This window comes from Hakea prostrata, chromosome 6, assembly GCF_041222555.1.
Source record: "Hakea prostrata isolate BN-2017 chromosome 6, UWA_Hpros_2, whole genome shotgun sequence".
NCBI classification, from domain to species: domain Eukaryota; kingdom Viridiplantae; phylum Streptophyta; class Magnoliopsida; order Proteales; family Proteaceae; genus Hakea; species Hakea prostrata.
Window position 1 is genome coordinate 22,307,710 of NC_142605.1, and position 26,925 is coordinate 22,334,634.

At 38.6% G+C, this 26,925-nt stretch overlaps 1 protein-coding gene across 3 annotated transcripts; it reads left to right on the forward strand.

The window, feature by feature from the left end:
* Positions 1–317: 317 nt before the first annotated feature.
* On the forward strand, positions 318–25,467 carry POLA3 (DNA primase POLA3). Of its 3 annotated transcripts, none has more exons than XM_089158566.1 (18): positions 318–473; positions 561–721; positions 3,584–3,722; positions 4,758–4,808; positions 4,940–5,115; positions 5,624–5,701; positions 5,802–5,913; positions 13,780–13,864; positions 13,976–14,027; positions 14,136–14,194; positions 14,271–14,386; positions 14,509–14,630; positions 21,091–21,153; positions 21,247–21,304; positions 22,473–22,546; positions 24,340–24,388; positions 24,576–24,655; positions 25,053–25,467. In XM_089158566.1, the coding sequence occupies exons 3-18, from the start codon at positions 3,599–3,601 to the stop codon at positions 25,113–25,115; spliced, it is 1,362 nt and encodes a 453-aa protein (XP_089014692.1). In that variant the 5' UTR covers positions 318–473; positions 561–721; positions 3,584–3,598; the 3' UTR covers positions 25,116–25,467. The 3 variants fall into 3 exon arrangements, with proteins under 3 accessions (XP_089014692.1, XP_089014691.1, XP_089014690.1); XM_089158565.1 differs by having other exon boundaries at positions 644–721; XM_089158564.1 differs by having other exon boundaries at positions 318–721.
* The last annotated feature ends 1,458 nt before the right edge of the window (positions 25,468–26,925 follow it).

A 26,925-nucleotide genomic window follows, 5' to 3' on the forward strand; every position in this document is an offset into this window, starting at 1 on the left:
TAGATGTGATTCAAATTCTACACCTTGCTTTCCTTTGTTTTATTCGTGGTCCAACAAAGGTTTGATCAGCGGAGTTCTTATTTGGTCGACCTAAGTAGGTTTATTATAAAATATCCATAACACTAAGTATTTTTGAATTACCATGTGAAGATTGAAGGTGAAATTGCTTCATAACGCTCATATTAGTTTTAAAACTTTATAATAATAATTATTCAATTCATTTTTTTAGATTAAAAAAAGAAAAGGAAAAAAGGAAAGCGCGGGAAGGAAGAGGAGCGCGGGAAGTAATTCCTATTATTTTCTAAGTAAAGCTTAGAGCCCTAGCAGTTATCTTTGAGAACGGTTTCGAAAGGGTTTTCTGGTTTCGCATCCTCTTCCACTGTATTCGATTTTAAACCCATCTCCATCTGTGGCTCCAGATTCTTAAGGTCAAGCCCAGATCTGCTTTGCTACGCTCACACTCATTTCTTCAGGTACGCTACAGAAGCTTGAAGCTGTTGAACTTCAAAAATCAAGCTCGTAGAAAGATGTAGTTTTTTTTTTCCTTCTTTTTCTTGAAGCTCTTCTGCGAAATATTACATCATCTCGAAAGACTACGAAGCATTCCCAGAAGTATTCACAGATTCAAACTTCATATACACAGTGACACGGAGAAGAAGGTAACGACAAGGTTTGGTGAGAGACAGCGTGTGACGGAACTAAAGGGTAGATACTACTTCAGGTATGTCAACTAACCTAACTTACTCAAACGGTAATCCGTCGTTTGGTTTTCCCCTTCTTATTGTACTTCTCTATGGGTTTTGTTGGCCTTGTTTGTTTTAAAGTTGAGGAGTAGTACCCAAGTAAGAATTCAAAATATTCTTTTTAACCTGTTCTGCAGCGGGTGTTTTAATATCAGTCTTTCAGTATACTGTGTGCTCGATTCTTTTTACTGCCCCTGTGATCAATGCATATCTCTTTTTTGGATAGTGTGGAAGTAACTCCAGCTCTGTTTTAATCTGCTCTGTCTTCGGATCCCTTTTAGTTTATTAACTGAAGAGATCATCTAGGCATGACATCCCAAATGCAAAATATTAATCTTAATGTCAAAACCCTTTTTTTAATAGTTTTTGAGGAATTCTCGAACCTTAAACATCACATGGGCTTTCAATTAGCTATACAGAGAGAGGGTTTCTGAAATTATTGAACTCTCTAACATCAATTTGCAGAAGTGGGTAATCTGAAATGGCAGCTGCTATTGCTTTGAATGTCTTAGATAGTCTGTGCCGAGTGATTGTGGAAGAAGCAGATTTGTTTCTCGAAGTGGAACAGGTTAAGGCCCTTGAAGAACAGCTAAAACTTATGGGTTTTTTCCTCAGAGATGCAGAGAGTGTATATGGCCAAGAAGATGTTGCTGCAGTATAAGAATTGGTTATGAAGATTAGGGATTTAACCTATGAAGCAGAGGACATTATTGATTATATACTTTGTGGTTGCAAGGAAAAGTGCATTTGAGTTTGATCTGTTGAATTCCAAATTCAACAGATTATTCAATAAGAAGGATTTTGCTAAAAAGATTGAAGCCATCAGGAATCAGATTGTGGAATTTTATGCCAACAAACAGTTGGGTGGAACTGAAGACACGTCACAGGGTGCTTCCCATGAAATCTATCTTGATAGGTCACCATTGCCAATGGAAAGGTCCCATTGTTGCAGACAATGCTGAAGTGTTGGGTTCCACAGTGACATTGAAATGCGTGTATCAATGTCACATTTTCTTATTTCCTTTTCTTATGATTTTTTTCTTTTCAAATTATGGGTTTGTCAGGTTAATAAGATATTGTGTTTCTGCTGGTGTTAATTGGTTGAAAATGCCTATGGAATGCAGTATTTCATATATTTCCCCCTCTTCTTTCAAAGTTATCTTGATCTTTTCCTTCAGAGTTTGGAAAAGAGCATTAGAACAATGGCAGTCGAGGCAGTGGTGGACAGTGGTAGGGGTGTTTGATTTGTTTTGGAAAGTGTAGAAGTGGGTGGAGGGGGTATATTTTGGGGTAGCTGAATTAACCCATTATGTTTTAAACATTTAGTTAATCTATATTTGTTTTGTTATAACCTTTTTGGTTGAACAATTATCTATTGAAACTTGATGCGTTGGGTTTTCTCCTCTAGGTGAACCAGAATATGATCCTAACTTTGACAGCAAGCATTATGTATTGGTATTTGAAACAATCACTTGAAAAGAGACGAGGAATTTCAGATAATGAAAATGGGAACTCATTGGAGACCATGTCAAACTCCACCATTGAAGAAACTTTGTCTATTTTAGGCTTGGTGAATTTTTCCCTTGTACTTTTGGGTCTATGTCTTGTAGTACTTCCATTAATTAGTTATGTAGTTGTTATTCATTGTATCCTGGTGTTATATAGTACTCTTTTGGTAGTTGTGAAACGTGTCAACAAATACTTCTTTTATAGCCAGAGTACATGACATTGTAAATATAGATCTCAAATCCTATTTTGGTTAAATGGGAACACTTTGTACACCTTGTATGAGCAATGATTGAACCACCAGAGACTTATATTAGCTATGTCTTCTTGGTGGTTATGAAGTACACATGTTTAAGTAATAGTTGCATGATAAAGTGATTATTTAGTAGCTATGTCTGTTGTTTTTTGCTTGAATTAGACTATTACCTTATGTATTTGATCATTCCCATTCAATTCTGCACCTCTCGATGCATATATGCGATATGATACGAAGCAAAACGTCTCTTAAAATCACCCAACTGATACATTACTGATATGCAACACTTTAAACCTCGGTCTTAAAGCTTATTTTATATCATACACCCTATTTTTGAATGTACGTCTACCGATGTGTAAGAGGATCAGCAGTATGACCTTTGAAGGTCTTGTTACTCTCAAAATCTTCATTAAGTAGACTGCAGAAATATGCCTTCCATCTCTCTTTAACTTCCTCATTCTATCATCATTGCTTTTAATAAATTTAATGTGATTGAAATCCCTGCTCTTCCTATCTCTCATAAATCCCTAGGCTTCAAATAATTCAGTAAATAATGCAACTTGCATGGGCTAAAATTCTATGGCTGCTTATTGTGTACCTAACTCTACCTGTTATCGTTATAGAATCTATTTGTTTTATTTGTTAACAAATATTTTCCAACGTTTTGGTCTGTAGATTATTCTTAGAAAATCTTGAGCAGATATAGGATATAAGAGAAAAAAAGTCATACCAAAGAGAGCTTCTGAATTTTTAATTTCTTTATTGTAAAAAAGTTAATCTTAATCATCCTAATTGAGGGTTTTGAATAAATTTAGAGCTTTTTGGATTCTGTCTTTGTAATTTCAATTGGTTTATTTTTTCAGTTAGTGTTATGATTTATCATTTTCTCGTGGATAAGGTCAAGACATAGGTTGAGTGGGATCTAGTCATGACTTTGAGGGAGGATGTCAGTTAGATGACTAACTTCTGTCCATAATGCAAAATTTCTGACTTAATTTGTGATTATAGTTTTTCCTTGTTAAATCTGAACATACTCTATTATCAACAAGAATGAACAATTAATTGTTAATTTGGTTAGGTTAAGTTTGACAATATGATGAAAGAAGAAGCTGACAGTGGGAGAGATGACATGTTAATTGATGGATGTGAACCTGAACAGAGACAACGGAATGCTGTTCCCGAAGGATTTAACGCCAATTATCTTAAAATATACTATGGTAATTTCTTTCCTTTGGGTTCTAGTTCCTGATTTGATGTTTTTTGTTGTTTGTTGGAACAGCCAAAAATTTCTTATGTATTGCACCAGGGTTGCTGTATATGTTTTATTAAATTAATTGACTTTTCCCTATCGGAATACTTCTGATTGTTTTTTATATCCATCTTTGGTGTTTTTATTTATTTGATGTCCATTGATTCCCATTGATTGCTGCCCATTCATATCAATTGTAGATGAGGTGTGGTAAATGTTTCAATAAATCAATCAGCTTTTCCTGGATGGTCATGCCTCTCTTTGGTTGCTTTGTATCTCTCTTCTCTCTCTCTCTCTCTCTCTCTCTCTCTCTCTCTCTCTTATTAAAATGATAATTAAGCATGTGATGGATCTTCTAAATGGACCCACTATGGAAGATTTCATGCTGCCTGTTTGCTTCTTCCCTTTCCGGTAAAGCAAGTTGCCCTGATTTTTCATTTCTGTGCTATTTATTAGGTCATCAGGTGATCCATGGTATCCCTATGTATTACATGCCATTGATTGGGCTAATTATTCACTCCATAGATCTGATAAATCACCATCTGTTGGATGGTCATATCAAATTGTGAAGTTAAATTTGAAAGGGTTGTAGATTCTTCCTTAACTTTATTCAATGTTGGCAGTGTTCAATAGTCCACATCTAAAGTTGTCTATTAAGTAGGTGGGTACCTGATGTGCATTGGGTGACCCAACGACTGGAGGATGGATGAGTTGTTTATGAATTTTTCAGTTAGGTATCTTGTATCATTATTGGCATTAGGGGTTCTACCTGTATCTTTAACTTCATATATATATATATATATATATATATATATATATATATATATTTTTTGGTTAATGCAGTGGCTTGTAGATTATCACCCATAGTTTGCTAGATGTACAATTAGTTTGTCATCTTCTGCTTGCCATTTGTCACTTTTTATAATAATGTCTGAATTTCTCTTATGAAGTGGTATATCTATCTGCTACTTACTAACCCCATTGACTGTAACAATTTTGTCAGGAAAGCTGTTCCCGCACATTGATATTTTTAGATGGTTGTCCTATGGAAATGGTAATTTAAGTTCCCTTGATTTTTTTTTTCCGGTTTGCTTGTTGAAGTTTCCTGCATGAATCTGTTCATGCCATTAATTTCTCTGATTTTTTTCTCTTTTCTTTTCCCCCTTGTCCCAATGTTGCTTGTAGATGGGAAGCATCCAGCTTGTGACAAATCATTCTTTGGCAGACGAGAATTTTCCTTCACTTTGGAAAATGATATATATTTACGGTTTCAGTCATTCAACAGTGTGGCGGAATTGGAGAATTCCATCAAAGACAAGTGCCCAGTCAAAATTGATATTGGGCCTGTCTACAGTGTTGATGTATGATTTGCATGCTTTTAATTTTTCAAGCAAATATCTCAATGCTTATGGCTTCAGTTGTTTTTTTCTTCAATAAATGAAGTCTCGGTCTTGCTGACAAAAAGTCTAGGAGAACTAAAGAACATAAAATCTATAGAGGAACATTATAAGCCTGACTGCATAAGGAACACTTAAATGCTTCAGGTCATCATGTTCTGTTTTTGGTGCTTCTCATAAACTATTGTCTTGATTTTATGTTGGATATTTGTTCTATATAGGAAGTATTTCTTCTTCAATGTATGAAACATAATGCTAGTCTTTCTATCCCCTTCTATAAAGCATGGCATGTCACTGGGTGAACGAGAGATAGCTTTGTTATTCACAAACTCAGCAGAGTCCTGGAATTTCATGTGTAGGCATCTGTAGTCTACTGAGTTCTCCATTATGCTTCTACGTAAATTATTATTATTGCCTACGAAATTCTGCTAGCTATTGATTTTTTACAAATATTTTATCTTATGTGTTACAGCCTAGTAAAAGGCATGCCTATGCACAATCTGGAGATAATGTTTTCACTCCAGTGGAGAGGGAGCTGATTTTTGATATTGTAAGAAATTAATTTCCAGCCTTGTTGAACAGTTGTTTCCTAGCCCCTGCATGGAAACTGAATAAACTATGTACTAGCTTCTAAGCATACTCTTAAACAGGATATGACAGATTATGATGATGTTCGATATTGCTGCTCAGGAGCTGATATTTGCCTTGATTGCTGGCCATTGATGACGATTGCCATTAAAGTAATTGATAGAGCCCTTAGAGGTATTTATCGTTCTGTACTTTATTATTTTTCATTTTCATTTTTATTTTTATCATCATCATCATCATTTCTTTTGGGTCGAGTCATCATTCTTATAGTTATCAGGGAGGTGCCTAAGTGGTTACCAAAAAAAAAGGGAGGTGCCTAAGTGATAATGTGGTCATTGATGTCCAAGGTATCCGTAACTAGAAGGTGAAGGAGTTGTATCTTCTATATTGAAACATTCCTGAAACATGGCAAATATACTTGGAGTTTTAGTGCTCACATGGGCAGATCATGGTCGATGGCAATTGAGTTGGTGCCATGACAACTAGAGATTGTTTATTGCTTTTAAGCAACTATTTCCCCCCTTCTATAGCTAAAAATTGATTAAAATAAGAAATATAGTAACACATGAAGAACAGAAACAACATTCCCTGTTACAAACTGAACAACACAGTAAACTAAAAGAAACAAAAACGACTTTTCGCAATGGTACCTTTTCTGCAAAATATAGTACTGGCCATGAGGCTATTTTGCTTGGTCATCCACTGTATGATTTGCTGACCATTGCGTCTGCTGGAATGAGGTTTCTATTGGGGGAATCACTATGAGCGAGTTGTGTACTTAGTTTGCAAGTCTCAAGGTTCACTTAGATTTCGTTTGCATCCATCCACAAAAGTGGCATAATCCTGTTCTGCAATAAGGTTAGCTTCTGTTGATACTGGATCAAACTTTTTTTTGGTTGGGGGGTTGGGGGGAGGGGGTTGTTGAATCAGTTTCCCAATTCTTGCCATTCGCAATGTCACCTCACACCACTATTATGTGGCTGGGTCTACCAAGATCACAAACTCACTTTGCAAGACAGTGATTTATCTTCCAGAAATAAATTAAGACAAAATAAACAATAAAAATGGTTCACCTCATAGTGTGTGAAGGCTAATAGCTCTATGGGTTTCAATATGCTGCTTACAGCCAAATTTTTTCTTAGCCTGCTTCAACCTCCACCTCATTGAGGGTGGCACTTCTATAAGTCAAATCCCGATATCAAGAAGCCTCAGCCTTCCCAGCAATTAAAATTACATACGAACGTGTTTACCTCCTCAAAGATACTTCGTTGAGTTTGATGGATCAATCAATTGAATCCATCCCTCCCATTGCAATTGCTGTTCTTGGCTAATTTCCATCACTGACGAGCCTTAGAAAATACACCGTAATGGTAGTGATCGCTATTCCCTCTTCTCTGGTATTTTCGAGTCTTTAAATTGTGATTTCATTCTCTGAAGAAGTTGTGTATGTAGAATCCATGAGATACTAGTATACTACTTCTACCAATCTTCCAAAAATAGAGTGAGGTTTTCTGCCCAAAAAATATCCTTTATCACCAATTGGGAAAATGAACTAATAAAGTATGCAACAATGAGTGAATATATAATGTTGAATAATTACTTGAGAAATGGTTCAGGATTGAAGTAAGAATTACGAAGTACAGTGAATAGTGCATATTAAATAGACATACAAGTATAGTGAATAATGCATATGCCATTGCGCATCAGTCTCCCATGTCCCGATAATACAATAATGTGAATCTTTGACTGTTTATTGATTTAACTTGACATGCTGGATCAAGAGATCAAGTTTACTCATGGTCTGATTGAACTTATGTGCGTTGTCTTTTGTTTACATGACATATTAATACTACATCATAGTGTTTGCAAAGAAAAAATAATAATGTTGATGTAAGTAGGCCAGCCCCACCCCCCCTCCAAAAAAAAAAATACCCCTAATTCGATCCAGGGGTATTTTGATAATTTTGCTCAAAATTGTGACAGTCAAGGAACAAAATCTCGGTGGAAGTCGCCGGTTCGCTGCGAACCAGGCGAACCGGCGAGTTGCCGATGTTTACCTGGGCTGAAAGCCTGAAATATACATAACGTGAAAAGTAGTTTTAAAAAATTAAAAATTTAATGTAATATTTACCTGGGCTGAGCATGAAACCAAGGTGCAATAGTTCGGCGAATTTCGCCCATCTCGGTGGTGGGCAAACTGAAATCCACCACCGAAACCGAAATTTCAATATATTGCCGGAATATCGACGATTTTCCGGCGATTCGCGGAAATACAGGTGAATATTGATGGTTTTCCATTAAAAATTGTAGGCCTGTGTTCTAATTCTGTGATTACTCATCTTTGTGTTTGAACTTACAGCCGTGCAGAGCTTGAATTCACCTGTATTATGCTGCAGCCTATGTAAAGGTAGACGATGGTTGTGGTGCACCAGACAATGACGAAATGCAAGCGGTGACCTAAGTCACTAAACTTCTCTTTGAGGAAGACGGAGTTTTTTTTTTGGTTAGAACCGTAGAAGACAAGGGGATGAAGAAGAAATTAACTTTTTTGACATTGCATTTGAACCACACACGTGGTTCCATGAAATTATAAAAAATAAAATAAAAAGCATTAAATGTAAATATGACTGACGTTTTGCAGAATTGCATAGATATTTGTTAATTTATTAATTTTTTAAAACTGTTCTTAGCATTATGTATGTTATAGGCTCAGTCCAGGTAAATATTCCATTAATTTATTAATTTTTTAAAACTGCTCTTCATGTTATGTATGTTTTAGGCTTTCAGCCCAGGTAAACATCGGCGGAATCTCGGCGAGATTTCGCCGGTTTGCCAGGTTCGCCAGGTAGCAAACCGGTGACTTCCGGCAAGATTTTGTTCCTTGCCTGAAACATACATAACGTCAATAGCAGTTTTAAAAAATTAATAAATTAACTACATAACGTCAAGAGTAGTTTTAAAAAATTAATAAATTAACAAATATCTTGCAATTCTGCAAAACGTTAGTCATGTTTACATTTAATGCCTTTCATTTTTTTTTTATAATTTCATGGAACCACGTGTGTGGTTCAAATGCAATGTCAAAAAAGTTAAAATTTCTTCTTCATCCTCTTGTCTTATACGGTTCTACCCAAAAAAAAAAACTTCGTCTTCCTCACAGAGAAGTTCGGTGACTTAGGTCACCGCTTGCATTTCGTCATTGTCTAGTGCTCCACAACCATCGTCTACCTTTACATAGGCTGCGGCATAATATAGGTGGACTCAAGCTCTGCACGGCCATAAGTTCAAACACAAAGATGAGTAATCACAGAAGTAGAACACAAGCCTGCAATTTTTAATGGAAAACCAGCAATATTCATCTGTATTTTGCCGAATGAATTTTCCGGTGATATATTGAAATCTCGGTTTGGGTGGTGGATTTTGGTTCGCCCACCACTGAGATGGGCGAAATTCGCAGCCGAACTGTTGCACCTTGGTGACAATTAGGTCCCTTCGAGTCTAGGATGTTGTATGGAGCTTAGGCATATTTTTATTTTATCTTTTTGATTCTTATTTTGCAAGTTATTTAAGAGTCCTTGTCTAGGTGAGATTCCCAGTTAAGTTGGGATCCTTGGATTTGAGTTACTTTAATTTCCTTTTTTTTAGGACTCCATATCTCATAGATTTGGATTGAAGTCCTCTAGAGTTAGTTATTAAGTTTTCTTGTTTGTACCGGAGCCTTAGTTAAGGGTAGTTGAGTAGTAGTTGAGTTAGTTTTGGATGAGAGCCAATTAGAAATCTAGTTGGTTTTCCAACTTAGAGTCATTTTCTATTTCTTTAGTTCACGCTATAAATAAAGCCTTCCAGTCATGTAATCTTTAAGTTGAATTGAATGAAATTAAATATGAGTTTGAAGACAAGTCAAGTCGTGGCTTCTTGGGGAGGCCATGACAGTTGTGTGAGATCATCTTCAATTTCAGCAAGTGTTATTCAATTCCAGCAGCAACTCAACCATGATAGCAGTCTTTAACCTTCTCCAAGTTAGTGAACATCATCCCCAACCCCATCCATAGCAGTCTTTAGCCATCTATCGTACCCTTCTTTTTTATTTTCTTGAATTTTGGACTTTTCTTGAGACTCAAATTTCAAGGTCAGATCTACACCAATCTCACTGTTAGATTTGTCCCAAACTTTAGAAGCCTCATCCCCCCAACCTACTGACCTTAGATCCCAATTTGACCCCATTTTGACCATTTTGCTGGAAAATTGATCATTTTTCATAGTTGTAGCCTTCTTTCTTTTAGTAGAAGAGTTTTAATAGCATTGACATCCAACTGTGTAGATTGCTTACACATTTGTTTTTTTCATCTAGTAGTGAGAAGTTGCATGTAAATCATTAGAAGTGGGAAGGGGCTGACATTCATGAACTTAACCAGAATTTGTTGTATGCATGTATGATCTTTTAGCCCCATGTTGTTTTGTAGGTCTATTTATGGATTTGTTCATAGTTTGCTAAGTTATTTCAAGAAATAATTAATTTCTTGAATTTTTGTACTTCCCAAGACCTTAAAAACAAGAACCTTAATATCTTTCAATCTAATCATCCAAATCCCACCAAACTTGGGGGATCATTGATGTGAACACAGTGACCCCCCTACTGGAAACTCTAAGTGGGGCTCACTAGATGGCTCCAAAAAGCGCCCTTGAGGTAGCTGAACCCTCTAGTAGGGGTATTTAGGGCATTTCAGCCCTCTTTTATTGCTGGAATTATTTCCAGAATTATTCCTCGAGTTCAATTTGGGTTTTACTTCTTAATTTGACTTGTTTGAATTGGTTAAGTTGTGGATTAGATAAGACTCTTGTACAAAGAGGGTTCCTATCTTTTAGGAGGCTTCTTATGTTTTAGGACTTCTCTTTTATTAGAGTTTGTTTTTAGTCCTTGGTTATTTTAAATTCTAGCACATGTGCCATTAGAGTTTTAAGTAAAATAAAATTCAGGCATGTGCTTATTAGAATTTGAGATAATTTAAAGTTTCATTTTCAGCATGTCTTTTATTATCTGGTGGGATCCTAGATTGTTAAGGAATCCCACTTAGTGTTAGTCTTTTAGTAAGGCTATAAATAAGCCTATTGTTCTTTGTAATTCCTGAAGTCTGATTATTTAAATAAAAATTGTCAAGTTGAGGATCATGATTTCCTAGTTGAGGGCCATGGTTGAGTAAGAATTTTGTTCAAGGATCAGCATTTGTCTATACTTTCAGCAGCTAAACATCTTCAACAGCAGCCATCAGTCAGTCATAGCAGCTCCAAGTAAGTAAACACAAATTCCAGACACTTCCCTTGCCTCGTACCTCACCTGCCACCTTCCCCTCTCCTAGTCTCTCCCGCACAGCCTAGAAAACACCCCCATACCCCCAACATCAATCTATTTCCCTTCCCCTATTCCCTGCAACACCCCCCAGCCACTCCCTGACCTCTCCCCTAGCAACTGCAAGTCTCCCCACCCCTTTTCCTTCCCTGCGATAGCAGCAAACCTCATCTCTCTACCAACCCCTATTCCCCATGCCCTAGACCTCCCTTTTCCTCCGACTGGCATCACAACTACCCCTAGGAATTAGTCCTATAGTTGTTTACCTAAAAAATCCTATTTCCATAAGTCTGAAATTTCCTGCACTTAATTTCTTCAACATAAAATTCTGCAATTCTTCTACTTCTAAAAACTAAGCCCTGATCCAACTTAGCTCCTCTCCTACACACTCTACTCCAGGGAAGAGTTCTGAAATTACAAAACAGCAGTAATAATTCCTTACCCCTCCCCCCCATCTGAAACCCTTAAACCCTAGGTTTCAGCCCTTTCTTGTCAAAAAAATTACGTCTGGAATTTGTGATTCAGCAAGGTTTCAGGTGCTAAAACTCCCCCTATACAGCCTATAAATTAGTTCTCTTTGCTGTAAAATCCATGGGCATCCCTTAGTTTTATGGAAATTCTACTACAATCCTAACCCTAAAACTGGGTTTACATCACTCATATCCCCATATATTGTTTATGGTCCCTCCAAGTATCAACCCATTTTGACTCCTGTAGACCCCAGTTTTCCATCTCAAAAAATTTATCCCATATCTGATATCTCCATGAGTTGGATTTTCATATCTTTTGATCTAGTTGACCATTAAACATTAAGCCAACCCATATAGGATATTGGTGAGCCCTAATTTTCCCTAGTTCAATCCCAAAACCCTAACCCTCCGCACTCCCATCCCATTTTGAAAAATATTGTTAAAATCCTAACTTATCTCAAACCCACCCGATACTAATATTGTTGCTTCCTCCCATCACTATCCTATCAAGGACGGTTGACGGGTTGAGTACATTATTCTTTGTTTGTTGGTTCACAAGAAGATGATCTTGGGGTGACCATTATTTTAGGGAAATAATTAAGCTTCTCAAAACCCTAAAATCTAGGTTACATCAAATGTCTCCTCAAGAAAGTTGAAAAATCCAAAATTTTCAAGATCTTTCCTAAATTCCAGTGGAGTTTTCCAAAACCATGCAGAATTGAGGTCTCATACGAGAATTTGTCTTCACCTGGTCGAGACTGAATTTCACTTAGTTTTAGAACCATATGTTGAATTAAGATCTAAGTTTTAGGCTCATTTTGCACCTCTTTGTCATTCATAGAGCTCACTCCCATTCTCTATTCTGGTTCTGGACCTACCCAGCCTAGAGATCTGGTATCTAAGTGCCATGTAGCTTTGCTTGGTTTGGGCTGAAGCTCCATGGTGAAGCTTTCTTTGGTTGGAGTAAAAGACATGTGTACCCATTAGGGCTGCAATATGCTCGGATTTTTGTAAAGCTCTGCCCTGACCTTAATACCCTAGCTTGATCCTAACCTTGACTCTGTAGGGCTGGGCCAGGTTAAACACTCAACCCTGAACCTGATCCTAAAGACAAGACAATGGAACAACCCATAACCCATAGTTTATCCCTACATTTACCAAAAGTATCTACGGGATGGTAGCTCAGGGCCAGAATTTTGAGCACCCTGTTTGGTCGTAGGGCGGCTAGAGCGTCATAGCCAAACTTTCGCTCCAACTGCCCATTGACAGGTGACCTTCTCTGGCTTCTTGAAATATTTAACAGAGAAACTGAGAATCCCCTCTTTCACCTCACCAGAAAAGAAAACGGTGGGGGAATGCATGATTTGGAGCATCTTCATGGTTCCAGTTCAAGCATTCCATCCTCTTAGAAGTGCCTTCCTGGCTCCAAAAATCCTTATATGAAATCTCTCCCTCCAAGCCATCTATATTGTTTCAGGATCAACAGAGACAACATACCGACACCAATAGATATTATGATCACTCAGAATAATTTGTCATTGTTAATTTTGTAATGTTTGCTGTTTTTTATTTGGTATTTCACCGAAGAAAGCAGGGAGGCATATGAATGGGTTGTATTAAGTAAAAATAATAATAAAAAAAGGGGTATCCAAAAGAAGCCACTTCAACTACATAAATCAATTCCTAAGAAGATGGTGATGTTCAATGATTTCCTAGCCATTGAAGAATATGCAAATAATTATCCTATTAGCTCTTTGGGGATGTATGACTGTAGGAAAAATGCTGAATCTACATTCTTTATTCACTACGATAGAGGCAAGTTGCTGACCTCTGGTCTCAATCCTTTATGTAACTGTAACATCTTGCAGTTAGTTGTGTTCAATGCTGGTTATTGCATTAAAAATAGCAATTTAATCAAACACGTCTTTGTCTGCCCCGTTACTGGGAATCTCATTTTAAAGGGAAAATCAAATCTAGTTTCTTAAGTTACTGACTCTGGAAAATAATTCAGCATAATAAAACAAACTGTGACAATTTCTCATTGTTGTTTGGTACGTCTGCTTTTAAAGCTTTTGACTTGAGTAGATGCCAATATCAAAGTTACATTATGCCAGGCTTTAGTACTTTCTGTTCTATATTACTGGGCATAACCAATCTCTGTGGTTTGCATTAAATCTGCTTACATCTATAATTTTTGTTTTTCTATCAACAATTATAATGTAGATGATTTTGGTTTCAAACACGTTCTCTGGGTATATAGTGGCCGCCGTGGTGTTCATTGTTGGGTTTGTGATGGGAGAGCAAGAAGGTAATGGAAACTTCATGTAGTTTTCTAGCTTACTATATTTTTCTCCTTCTGCTGATGAGCAGATTTGTATTGAAAATTGGGAGGTTGAGCCATATTTCCATCATTTTTCAGGTTAACTAATGATCAGAGGGCTGCAATTGCAGATTATTTCTGTGTCTACAGGGTAGTATGCTTATCTCATATTGTAGCGTTGCATCTATCATTAGATATGTGCCCTCTCATTTCTAGATTTGTTCTTATTGGTAATTGTTTGAGGTATTCTGTTTTGTAGGGTAATGAAAATAGTCAGAAGAAAGTTTCTTTTCAAGGCCCTCTTCATCCTTTCCTTGTGTGAGTTTTTTTCAGTTTTGGGTTTACCATACCTAGCCTTATCCTTATATTCATCAAGCATATTTTTGCTCTGCAGAAGATCATATACAGAAGTCTTGAAAATGTTCTTTGAGGAGAAATTACTCTGTGGGCAACAGCTGTTCGCAACTGAGGAGAGATTTGAAAAGATTCTACATATGATTCCGGAGCAATGTATAATTTAAATTTTTTCCCCCTTCAAAATTCAAATGAAGTACTTCCTTTTGCTTATTCTGCTAAGTCTTTGTTATTTTCTGCAAATTATCGACATGATAACATAGTTGGCCGTATTGCAGCAATTGCTTCTAAGCTTTGGGACAAGTGGCACGAGAGCCGTCGGTCATCGACATCAAATGAAGACATCAATGTTTATTGGTGGGAGCAACTAAAACATCTTCTACAGTCTGGAAAACAGAAGGTGCAAAATAAAAATTACTCCCCATTAAAGACACCTTCGCCATTTTATGTGGTGGTTGATGGTATAGATACTGTAATTTGACTGCCATCAATCAATGCTTTATTGTTTGGACACCTATGGTATTGTTTCCTGATCCAGATCCTCTGTGATGTTTGGCTCTGAATATTCTGATATCAGGATATTAGAAACTATCATCTATAGCAGGTTTCATGATGTTTCATAACCAAACAGGCAAAAGTATCATCCTCGCACATTTATTCCTCATTTTGCTGGAATACCAGCAATGTCTCTGGAATCTGTAGGAGGTTTCAGACTGGAGATATTGCAACTTCTCTTTAGCATTAATGTATACCTTCAAAGCCTCAGCCCTTAGCTGGTAAGTGGAGATACCAGTGAGTCCACTGGTAGTAATCTGCATGGTTACATGATCAGTGATGGTTTTGGAATCGGTCATAAGCAACAGTAGTAACTGATATGAAGAAGAAAGCAGAAAATTTGGGCAAAATACTTAGGCAACAAAACTGAGGTCAAACAGCCTCCAAATATGGATTGGGTTGTGAGAAAAAGAATGCCCCAGTTTACAGTTTTTTCTGATGACCAGACCAACAGACAGAGCAGCCACTTAGTCAATGAACAGCTTCAAAATAGGGTATTGCAGGCTGTTATTAGGCTAGTTTTTTTTTCACTTTCATTCAGAAGCTATGATCAGCTCCAAACCACTATCTAGTATGGGGCTATATCAGGGTAATATAGTTAGAAATAAGGTATGGAATGATTCAACTGATGAAAGATTAGCAGCTGAGAAGAGAGAAGAAGAGAGTGGAGTATTGACTTTTATTGCCCCTCATGAGTGCTTTGGATTGCCAAGATGCCATGACCATGGTATTGTAGGTGCTACACCTAGACATTTGGGAGAGGGGGGGTTCTTATCCACCTTCTCGGCAGGTTGCCCCTAGGAAGCTTGCCACTTAATCTATTGATGGTGTAGGCATGGGAGCGAGATCTCCCACTCCAAAATAGCAAGATCTCGACCGAGATGGCAAGATCTCGACCAAGATGGCGAGATCTCGGCCGAGATCTACCAAAATTTTGGCGTAATCTCGGGGGCCCATCTCAGTGGGTTTTAATGCCCCGGTTGGGCTGAAATTTGGTTTTTAGCCTATTTAAGGCCTTTTGAACCCATTGGTGGCCTTAGGTTTGTGAGAAAATAACCCTAAGTATGTCTTCTAAGTCAACCCTATGTGTAAAATCAAAGTGCTGTGAAATGCAAGGTTAGACAACATGTAATGTAGAGATATTAAGTAATTCATGTTATCAACTATAAAGTATCAAATACATTACACATCAAACTATCAAAGAACTTAAATGTCTTCAAAATTTTACAACCATAAGAAGTTTTAGACTTCTAGTAAGTCATAAATCATAATCCATAAATTCATAATCACAAGAGTATGTGAGTAATAAGATTACAAGACTACAAGATAGCAAGAGTATCACTTAGCATTCTGCATCAACTGATTCTGAACGGTGGCCACATATGACTCCCAAGTCAACTCATCATTGTAGTATGTCACATATCGGTTTAAATGTCACATTAAATTGGTTTCCATGAAAGTGTAGATCAAAGCTTGTGGATCAACATATATTTACATTAGACTTACAAACCCATTGTAGAACATTCTATTTGAAAAAGATTCAAATTTTGGGGAAAATCTTACCTTTGTTGAAATCTAGTTGAAATAAGCTTGAATGATGATAATTTGATGTTGTAGATGTCTTAAAGATGTTTAGAAGTTGAATCCCCAACAAATTTAGGCAAAAAATAAGTTTCTGGCAAGTTTTTATGGTTGCAACGAGAGAGGCTAGATCTCCCATCTCGCAGATCTAGCCTCTCCTCTCGTCTCGCTATCTCAAAATAGCGAGATACCTCGCGAGATCTCCCACCATGGGTGTAGGCTCCTGGCCACTATTTCCTTTTTGGGTGGTTTTTTTTTTTTTTTTTTTTGGGGGGGGGGGGGAAGAGGGGTGGGTGTCATGTAATAAACAAAAGAATAATTGCATATGCCACTTACTAGAAATTTTTTCTTTTGGGTAAACTATGCCACTTGCTAGTATGGTCTAGGATCTAATGGATATTGCTCTATCCAACAGGGGTGAAAGAGCTCTATGATTCCATATGGTTTACAAAAAGATTTTGAGGAAGGTATTAGGTAATGAGAACAGGAAGGTGCAAAACATCCACCTCAGCTTGTCGGACCAGTCTTTTTAATAGATTCTTGGTTTCAAATGTTTTCCCATACATTTTACTATAATAAAAAAATATGCATTTAAATAATGAAATAAACTGAAAAGAGCTTTTGGTTATTTGGAGGAATTAAGGCATGGAGCAAGCTCTGGATGACCCTCTTAGGGCTCCTTTGCCTTCCTACCCCTCTGTAGATGGCCCCCCTTCAGCACCTCTCCCCTACTCCCTGCCTTTGGTCCTCTCTATTTTTAACCCCTGAAGACTCCTTTCTGTCACAGCCTCTGCATCATCTCCCCTCCTTCCAATGGTCCCTTGGCCTATGTTGTTTGCCTAACCTCTGCTGTTGAACCTTGGATCTCAAAATGGAACTATGCCTTAGTTGGTCAATTCCTTGGATCCAATCCACCTATCCCTGTTGTAAAGGCTTCTCTCTCTAAAAAGTGGAGACTTTCCAGCAACTTGGATATCTTCTGTAGTGATGATGACATTTTTATCTTCAAGTTCCCCACCATCGTTCATAAAGACATGGTGCTTGAGAGTACCCCCTAGCTTGTGGGCAACACCTCCATTTTTGTGCACTAGTGGGAGCACTCCTTCCAACCCCACAGAGTCGACTACAACTCCCTTCCCATATGGATCTTGCTCTCAGGCTTCCTCTGGAATTCTGGAACGCTGATAGCTTCACCTGTATTGGCTCAACTTTTTGGATGACCTTTAGGATCTGATTCAAAAAAAAGGGGACTGCCTCTCATTTGCGCACATCAGCATTGAAATCTTTGCTGGTCGCCTTCCTCCCTTCTCGATAATAGTTGAAAATTGTGAAGGACGCTCCTTCGATCCGTCTATGAAGCTCAATTGGATCCCGCCATATTCTGTTGCTTGCAAAATTGTTGGGCATTCCATGGATAATTTCAAGCTTTTCGATGCTGCTGCCCCCTTCTCTCCATCTCCGCCAGCTGTTGTTCCTCACCATCTCTTGTAAGGTTCCTGTGAGCCCAACTCCTCTCCTTGGCTACAAGCTTTGCTGCCCCCCCCCGCAAAATACCTTTCACCTCCAGTGTTGGCTTGAATCCCCATTGTTAGCCCTTACTGACAACTCCTTAGTTGTTCAGGAGGGCAACTGACACTGACCCCTCTGCTTCAAATCCCACTGATCTTGCCTTCGCTGCTGAAATCCCACTTGTTTTGATGCCCTCTTTGTTGCCTCTTGTGATCCCTGCCGCTAGTGCAGTCGCTGCTGCTCACATTGCCACTTCCAAACTTGATGCCTCCTCATCCTTTGCTTTGCCTTTGCCTCCCTTGTGTTTTGCCATCTCCCATTTGGTGATACCCCCTCTGCTATCACTGCAAACCCCTCTTCTCCTCCCTCTTTTCCCCTCTTTGTCTTGATTCTGGCTCCTTCTGACATTAGTAAGCTGTGGCCCACTCCCCCCTCTCCTTTTGATTCCCTACCCAATCCCCTCACCTGCTCTATTCCTGTGTCTGAGCTGAGCCCAACCTAGTTGAACCCCCTTTCCCCCCTGCTCCGCTTGCTTCCCCCTCTTTTCCCCCTCTCTCCCCCTTCGATTGGGCCTGGCCCAATTCATCCTCCCCTACCCAGGCCAATCCGCACTCCCCCTAGTGGAAGATTGTGAAGGACTCTCCTTCGATCCATCTATGAAGCTCAATTGGATCCCGCCATATTCTGGTGCTTGTAAAATTGTTGGGCATTCCATGGATAATTTCAAGCTTTTCGATGCTGCTGCCCCCTCCTCTCCATCTCCGCCAGCTGTTGTTCCTCCCCATCTCTTGTAAGGTTCTTGTGAGCCCAGCTCCTCTCCTTGGCTACAAGCTTTGCTGCCCCCGCCCCTGCAATTTACCTTTCACCTCCAGTGTTGGCTTGAATCCCCATTGGTAGCCCTTACTGACAACTCCTTAGTTGTTCAGGAGGGCAATTGACACTGACCCCTCTGCTTCAAATCCCACTGATCTTGCCTTCGCTGCTGAAATCCCCCTTCTTCTGTTGCCCTCTTTGTTGCCTCTGTGATCCCTGCCGCTAGTGCAGTCGCTGCTGCTCACACTGCCACTTCCAAACCTGATGCCTCCTCATCCCTTGCTTCGCCTTTGCCTCCCTTGTGTTCTGCCATCTCCCATTTGGTGATACCCCCTCTGCTATCACTGCAAACCCCTCTTCTCCTCCCTCTTTTCCCCTCTTTGTCTTGATTCTGGCTCCTTCTGACAAGAGTAAGCTGTGGCCCACTCCCCCCTCTCCTCTTGATTCCCTACCCAATCCCCTCACTTGCTCTATTCCTGTGTCTGAGCTGAGCCCAACCTAGTTGAACCCCCTTTCCCCCCTGCTCCGCTTGCTTCCCCCTCTTTTCCCCCTCTCTCCCCCTTCGATTAGGCCTAGCCCAATTCATCCTCCCTTGCCCAGGCCAATCCGCACTCCCCCTCTCCCTCCCCTCACTCTTCTCCCTCGTCCTAGCCCACTCCTCTCATGGCCCTCTATTCTTCCTGACCACCTTTACTTATCACCTCCCCTTGGTCCCAACCAATTCCTTTCCCCAACCTCTCTCCATGTTTCCTTCCCCTTCTATCTCGGCCCACCCTCCTTTGATTGGGACCCCTCCCTCCCTCTTGCTTCCCCCTCCCCCTTTACCTTTGCCCCCTAGTTCCGTTATTGGTCCCATTCCAGTGATTTCAAATGGCTTTGGGGACTCTTTTGACTCGAGAGACCCCCTCCGCTTCGGAGTTTAAGGTGAAGTGATAGGATAAGAAGAAAATTGATAGTCTTTTTCCTTCAGTTGTCATGGCCTTGGCCTTTGTTTTTCTTGTTGCTTTCTTGGCTTGTTTTTTTTCTTCTTGCTTCCTGGCTTTGGTAGAGCTGTGGCCCTTCTTGTTGTTCTCCTTCTACTTCCCCCCCCCCCCCCCCCAAATTTTTTTTTTTTTTCTTTCCCTTTGGTAAGGCTTTCTTTATTCATCCCAAAGAAAGACTGGAAGGAGCAAATATATTCTTAAATGATCTGCATTCTGCCAAAATATAGAAACAAATTGAACATGAGTACTTCACGGTGAAATTCACCGAGAAAATGCAAAAAATGTGCGAAAGTGGGCATACTCAGCTCAAGAGTACTTGGCAAACTACCTGACTCTCTTGTCTGGAAGAACAATGGGTATGATTAGGTGTTCCACGACCCTGATTTAAGGCAGGGTAGAGGCTATCCCAGAGTAAAATGTGATTTTGTAATTTAGATCTTAAGCAAAGTAACAGCTGCGAATGTGCCTTTCTGCTATTTGGATTTCAGCAGAGATGAAAGTGCATATTGCCCATGCTTCGGGTAATACATTGGCGTTAAATGGACTAAAACATGAACTGGGTTTTCTAGATACCTGCAAGGCTTCTTTCTGTCTATACTCCAATAGGGCTTATGGGTCTTAGAGAAAAGGGTTTCCTGCTACCAAGACTCCAACAGGGCTTTTTCATCCTTGACAACAATGGGGCTTTCTGTCATGAAAATAAATAAAACTTCGAGAAAGCTGGAGATAGCTTTCCCAAGGCCCGAAAACTGGACTTTGTGTGTTCCCCCTCACCCCCCACCGGTTGCAGAAATAGGAAAAGGGATTTCCAAAGCTCCCTTCTCTAGCAGGGTTCTCTATTTATATTGGGTCCGTGGGCTTGGTTGGCACCCAGGCTGAATGCCCAGACAATGAGCTGGGTGGAGCCATTCGATTACAAGGTGCCACCGTGTTTGGCTAAACTTTTATATATTTATTTTTTGGGTAACTTGAGCTATGCATCTGTCCATATCCTATTGATATATGAGATATTACACATTACATCTGTCCATGTCCTATTGATATAGGAGGCAATCATAATGGAACATTATTTGTGTGTTATGTATGCATCTGCTGGAAATCAACTAGGGAGACATAACAGCCTGATTGGCTAGACCTTTTTTATCCTCTCTCCTTGCATCCATTTCTTTGAGTCTGCAGAGGTGCTGGTTAGTGCTTTTCTGGTATTGTCAAGCACAACATGCTTGAAATCTATAACAGTTTGTGTCATCTTGACCCAGGTAACCAGCGCGACACCAGTTGTCTGGGCATCTGGATGCCAAGGCCTTAAGCGAAACTTGACTACTATGAAAATACGCTTTGTCTAAGTTACTTAAAAAGCAATTTATTGGTGTCTTATCTGAAAATTGATTCTTGTGCTTTCTATTTATGTTTTTTCAGGGACTTCGGAAATGTATTGAAGAGATTATATTCACTTATGCTTATCCCAGGATTGATATGGAGGTTTGTGTGGGTGGAAGTATTCTAAAGGGGGAATTGAAAAACTAAATTAGGTCTGGTTTTCCCTTCTCACTGGTTGTGTCTGTATTCATCTAGGTATCAAAACACATGAATCATTTGCTGAAGGCACCATTCTGTGTGCACCCAAAAACAGGTCAGTATCATAACTGGGCCAAGGTCTGTATCATCTTAAAAATACAGAAGGAAAAGTATAATGTTTTGTCTCTTTGTTTTCTTCTTTTTTTTTTGGTGCACTTGTCTCCGTTTCTTGGATTATGTGTTTAATATGAGACTGCTCTGGTCGTGCAGAAAAAGGTATAGTTGAAACATCACCTTGGCAACACGTACTTCAAAACTGTTATAAAGGGGCATGCATTGAAACTGTTGTGTTAATTTTATTTCCTAAGAGAGGGTATCATCATTTGAAGATTTCTTTTTTAGCACATGGGGATTTTTTTTTTTGGGGGGGGGGGGTATGTGTGGGGAGAGGGAGAGGGAGAGGGAGAGAGATTTATTTCTAGAAGCAAGAGGCCCATTTGACCAATTGAATCCTGTAGGAAGTTGGTCAACTCACTTTTGACTAGCCTGACAGCACAGGAGCATTAACTTTCAAAGATCTTACCTTGATTTCCTGATTTAAGGTTTTAAACATGAGAGTTTGTGTATGTCTGTGTATGTTTTTACATGGTGAGGTATGGGGTGGTGACAGAGATGGTGGTTGAACTTGTAGGTGGATGCATGTGTGTGATCTTGCATGTTCAATTTAGTTGCAGGAGCATTTCTCAGTCTTCATGTTCAATGGCTGACCTTTGGATACCTTAATGCCTAGACTACCTATCTTCCTTGATCTGAGTAGAAAAACTTAACCACTCAAGTAGTGAAAGTTTGAGGACCATGAACATTGGCACTAACGGAAGTCTAATACCAATAGTGCAAATCCAAGTGCAGAAGTATACTTGTTAGTGGATGTGGGTCAAGGCGACTCAACCACTTAAATTGTGTCTTCATTGTGGTTTTGCCTTTTTTATTTTCATTAACCCTATTATTCCTCGAGGGAATAGGTGGAAAAGAAAGAAAAACTTGGCAACATGATTGGAATCCAATTCACCCTTCTCGGTTGCTGACTTTATGGTCCAATGGTCCTGGTTTTACTGACTTCAGATGTTGATTCACTATGTTTCCTACTTTTGAAATGACATGTTTAATTTGACATGTCCTAGTTGCTGCCTGCTGGTGTCAAACATCTTCCAGATTTTGAGTGATTGGTTGCAAGATGCTTCTAAATGTAAAATAACTTACCTGGATTTTTGCTTGTTTACCAGGCCGTGTTTGTGTTCCAATTAACCCTAGCTCCTGTGAAGAATTTGATCCTACAACTGTACCAACACTTTCCATGGTAAGCATGGATAAATTATTTCTGGTTTTCACACTTATTTATTATCAAATTATGGACATTTAGGTTGTCAGCTTATCCTCTGAAATTGATGGTTAAATTAACTTCCATTTTCCCACTAGGATTCGATAGAAAAACACTGCATTCACTGGTGTTTCCTATAACACCCCCCCCAAAAAAAAAAATGTTATCTTTATGTTTGTAACTTAGATGTCGTCACATTGTAACATAATTCTTATGGTATTAATAATTCATGTCTTATTAGTTTAATTACCTGCCCTGCATTTCTCATTATTATATTTGAATGCTTAAGGGCCTGTTTGGTTACATGAGTATGGAGATTTCAAATATCTAGAAATTTCAAGTCTATGGAGTCATAATTCATAAAATTAATTGTTTGGTTAACCTGAATTTGTGGAAATTTCATTATGAAAAGCTGTTTGGTCGACGTGATTTTTGTGAATGCGCAAATGTTTAGTGCTTTTATAGTAGATTTCACCCCATACTCGTAAATCTACAGATTCACGTTTTTAGTGTAAAAAGATGAATCTCTAGATTTCATGAATCCAGGGATTTTCACAACCAAACGGGTATAAACCTCACATTCTGTTAGGGTCCTAGGATGATGCCATGTGGAGGAGAGAAAGTGTTACGGTTAGTTGAGGGGTAACAAATAGAGGGAAAATTGAGTGGAGGGTATCAAATGTTATGAGTCATTCTTGGGCAGCCGTAGGCTGAGGGGCACCGTGAGGTGTGGGGGTGGCTGGCACCATTAAAATCAGCTTATCCTTGTAAATTTCTTGTATTTTCGTATTGATTTTCAGAGGGATTAGTAGGTTCTTATCAACTGGTATCAGAGCATTCTCGATCCCATGGCCCTATCACATTCATTTAACCAAACAGGCCCAAGATCATCTGGAAAGGAGGCCAATCTGTTTTTCTTGATAGGCAATATCCTTGGTGATCCAAGCATTCAGATCAACACTCCGTTTTGTTATGTTTATGGTATAACATCAGAATGTAGTAATATTAAGCTTCAAGCTCTTTTTTTTTTCATGATGATCCATGGCTTAAATTCTTCCAGCAGTTTCCAAATGTTTACGCTTGTCATGATCCCACATGCATTTAACATTGAGATATCAATTCTGTTTTCATTCCATGCCTTAATTCAAAAGTGAGACCTATCATTCTCGTAGCATACATAAATATATATATATATATATATATATATATATATATATATATATATATATATATATATATATATATATATATATATATATATATATATATATATATATATATATATATATATATATATATATATATATATATGACCCATATCCAACCTTGATTCAAATATATGCAACAGTAGTATTCAATATTTTTATGTTGGTTGTGATATTTATCTCTCCTATATTTGTATAGCAGATAAAAATTTCAATATCTTTCACATTTTTGGAATCACAATTGACTCCTTTCTGGAAATATACTGCAACCAAGTTTCCCTGTTCGCTAATTTGCTGATTCTGATTATCCATGGTTTCGAGATATATATACACACATATATACTTTCAGTGTCTCTATGATTCAAACAGCCAATTGCTTTTCTGATGCGACTTTCAACTTACTCTGAGGAATCAATAAACGTTATATCAGTAGTTTAACAACTGACAGTGAAATATTGATTCACCCTTGTCTCTCCGAAAATATAGAGAACAAATTTAAATGTCTTTTTTTCTTGGTAAGAAAATTTAAATGTCTGTTAATAACTCCGAATATGATTTAATTTGCAGCTGCTGGAAGAATTCAACATGAGTGGTTCAAAAGTTGAAACTGATAATGGTATGTCGATGGAAAACTAACATACTATAGCATCATGTTTTAGGAAACCTTTGTGTCTAGAGATATTTTAGCTTCTTCCCCCCCCCCCCCCCCGGAATTTCTCATAGCCAAAGTGGATTTTGCCTGATTCATTTATGAGGTCATGAGGCATGATAATGAATTTTCTTTCTCTTATACCTGATGCCAGAATTGGATAGAACTTCACTTGGCAAATCAATCAGGTTTTTCAGATCGTCTTTCTTGCAGCCTCTACTAAAATCTTGCAAGGTTCTTTTCATCCTCTTTCATTTTATCTGTTTTTAGTACTTATGTTAATAAGGTCATGTGCTTACTGAAATCTCGCTTGGAGCGTCAGACAAGTGCTTACTTGCTTAATGTTTGGTTATTGGTTCAAGTCCTAGAAACAGCCTCTCTGGAAACAGGGGTAAGGCTGCATGCATCTCACCCACCCTAGATGTATAAGCCTAGTGCACTGGGTACAACCGTACAACCTCTTCTACATATTAACATAGATTGTCCTTTTGAGATAGTTAAGAGCTTTTAGAGGTTGGTTTTGCATGTTGTCATCTGTAATCCATCTTTCTACATTTGAAAAAGTAAACATAGTTGACTGTACAGCAAATATTTATCACTTACATTGTGAATTTGAATTTGAATCATGTAGGAGGAGATGGAAAGTTCATACAAAGCCAATGTTCAGCAGTCAAAAAACTCTCTGAACTGGTAATGTTTAGCACATAGATTCAAAATATAGTGGAGATCTCAATGTACTATGAGGCTTCAGTAAACATGGCACTTAGTTATGTAAATACCATGTATTCACCCCCCCCCCCAACACCAAAACCCAGCAGAAAGAAGGAAAAGAAAAGAACAAACAGACCCGTATATGTTTTTCCATACTTGTTCCAAAGTCTGTCACAGAGGTAGATGGATTTATTCAAGAGCAACTTGAATGTTTTCCCTTACAGGCAATTGCAACTTTGCTGAGCAACAAATCACCATTAACATGGCTTGATTAAATGGTCTAGTCTGTAGACAAACTGTTGGTTAAAAACAAGTGTATAATGTATTAATGTAATCTGAGGTGCCTCTTTAGGTATTTTGTTTGTGGGGGGAGGGGAGGGAATGTGCCAAAAACAACCGATGGCGAAATCATCATTAGGAATATCGGTTACCCAAAAAACAAAGCAAAACAAAATCATTAGGAATATCTGGTAGATTTATTTCAGAAAACTAAAGTGCCACTTGTTTATATATCCATTCAATTACCACTGGGAAGTTTACTAGAATGGAGTATTCACCTGTCCAGAGTTGCACAGTTTACAATTACAACAAGAGCATAGAAGTCAATTAAACGGAGTTTGATGAGCGCAAAATGAAGAAGACTAGTTAAACAGGACTTTATGAGCAGGGGAGAAATGCTTTGCAGCAATAATCATGTTCGCCTCAGGGTCAGTGGATGAAGCAGTTTTATAACCTTCAAGGTTGTCACGCATCCCAGGCCAGCAGCACTAGGAAAGACTGTTGGTTAAAGTGATGTGTTCAAACTTTTCCTATCACTACCCATCTCTCTCGTTTTCTTTTATCCCCCCAAACGATTAATTTTCACCAGATGCACAGAGAGGATTGGGGGTGGAATCAATTTCAATAAACTTGAAGATGAATTTTGTTTTTCTTCAATTTCAATAAACCTTTTTTTTTTTGGAATAATGAGCTTGTATTAAGAGAGTAACTAAATAAGAGGACTACAATATATAGTATGGTTTTTCAGCAACGTCATTACAGACAATAATATCCAAACTAGGAGGTAACCCTCCCGGGTCAAATTGTATCTCGTCAGGAGCTTGGAGAAACCCTGCCAATAAGTTTGCTCCTTGGTTCAACTTACGAACATGGTGTAAAATGAGGCAATCCCTACAACTCTGTTAAAGTGTGCGAATGTCATCAACCAAAGAATCAACATACCAAGGAACTCTATGGGAACCCAAGATCATAAGAGTGGCCTCGTGAGAATCAGAGCGTATTTGAATTCTTTGAGCACCACTCTCTAAAGCACGTTCTAAACTTGCCTTTATGGCAAACAACTCTATAACTAATATTCGGTCCTCATGGATAGCATTGGCAATAGCAAAGATGACAACACCACTGTAGTTCCGCCCCAAACAACCATAACCACCCAACCCTTCCGGCGGTTCCCATTTCAAAACTTTAGGAACCAAAAGTTTAAAATTGACTGCAATGCCCCACTTATTGAAAAAGTCTCTATTTCGGGCATTATCAGGAGCAAGCTTAGAGATGCCGGTGAAGCGTCGTCGAGTATCCATAATAATCTGCCAGACGATGCCAATACTACTGTGACAATTACCTTGAAATATCCGTTTGTTCCTTTCCTCCCACAACCTATAAATGCAACAGCAGAAGGAGAACTTTCTAACGCTACTAATTATATCATTGCCAGCATAAAATGATCCATTGTCCACTGCAATTCTTCATGCCAAGAAGCTCTGGGCTGTAAGGAAAAACCATTGAGAGGGAGG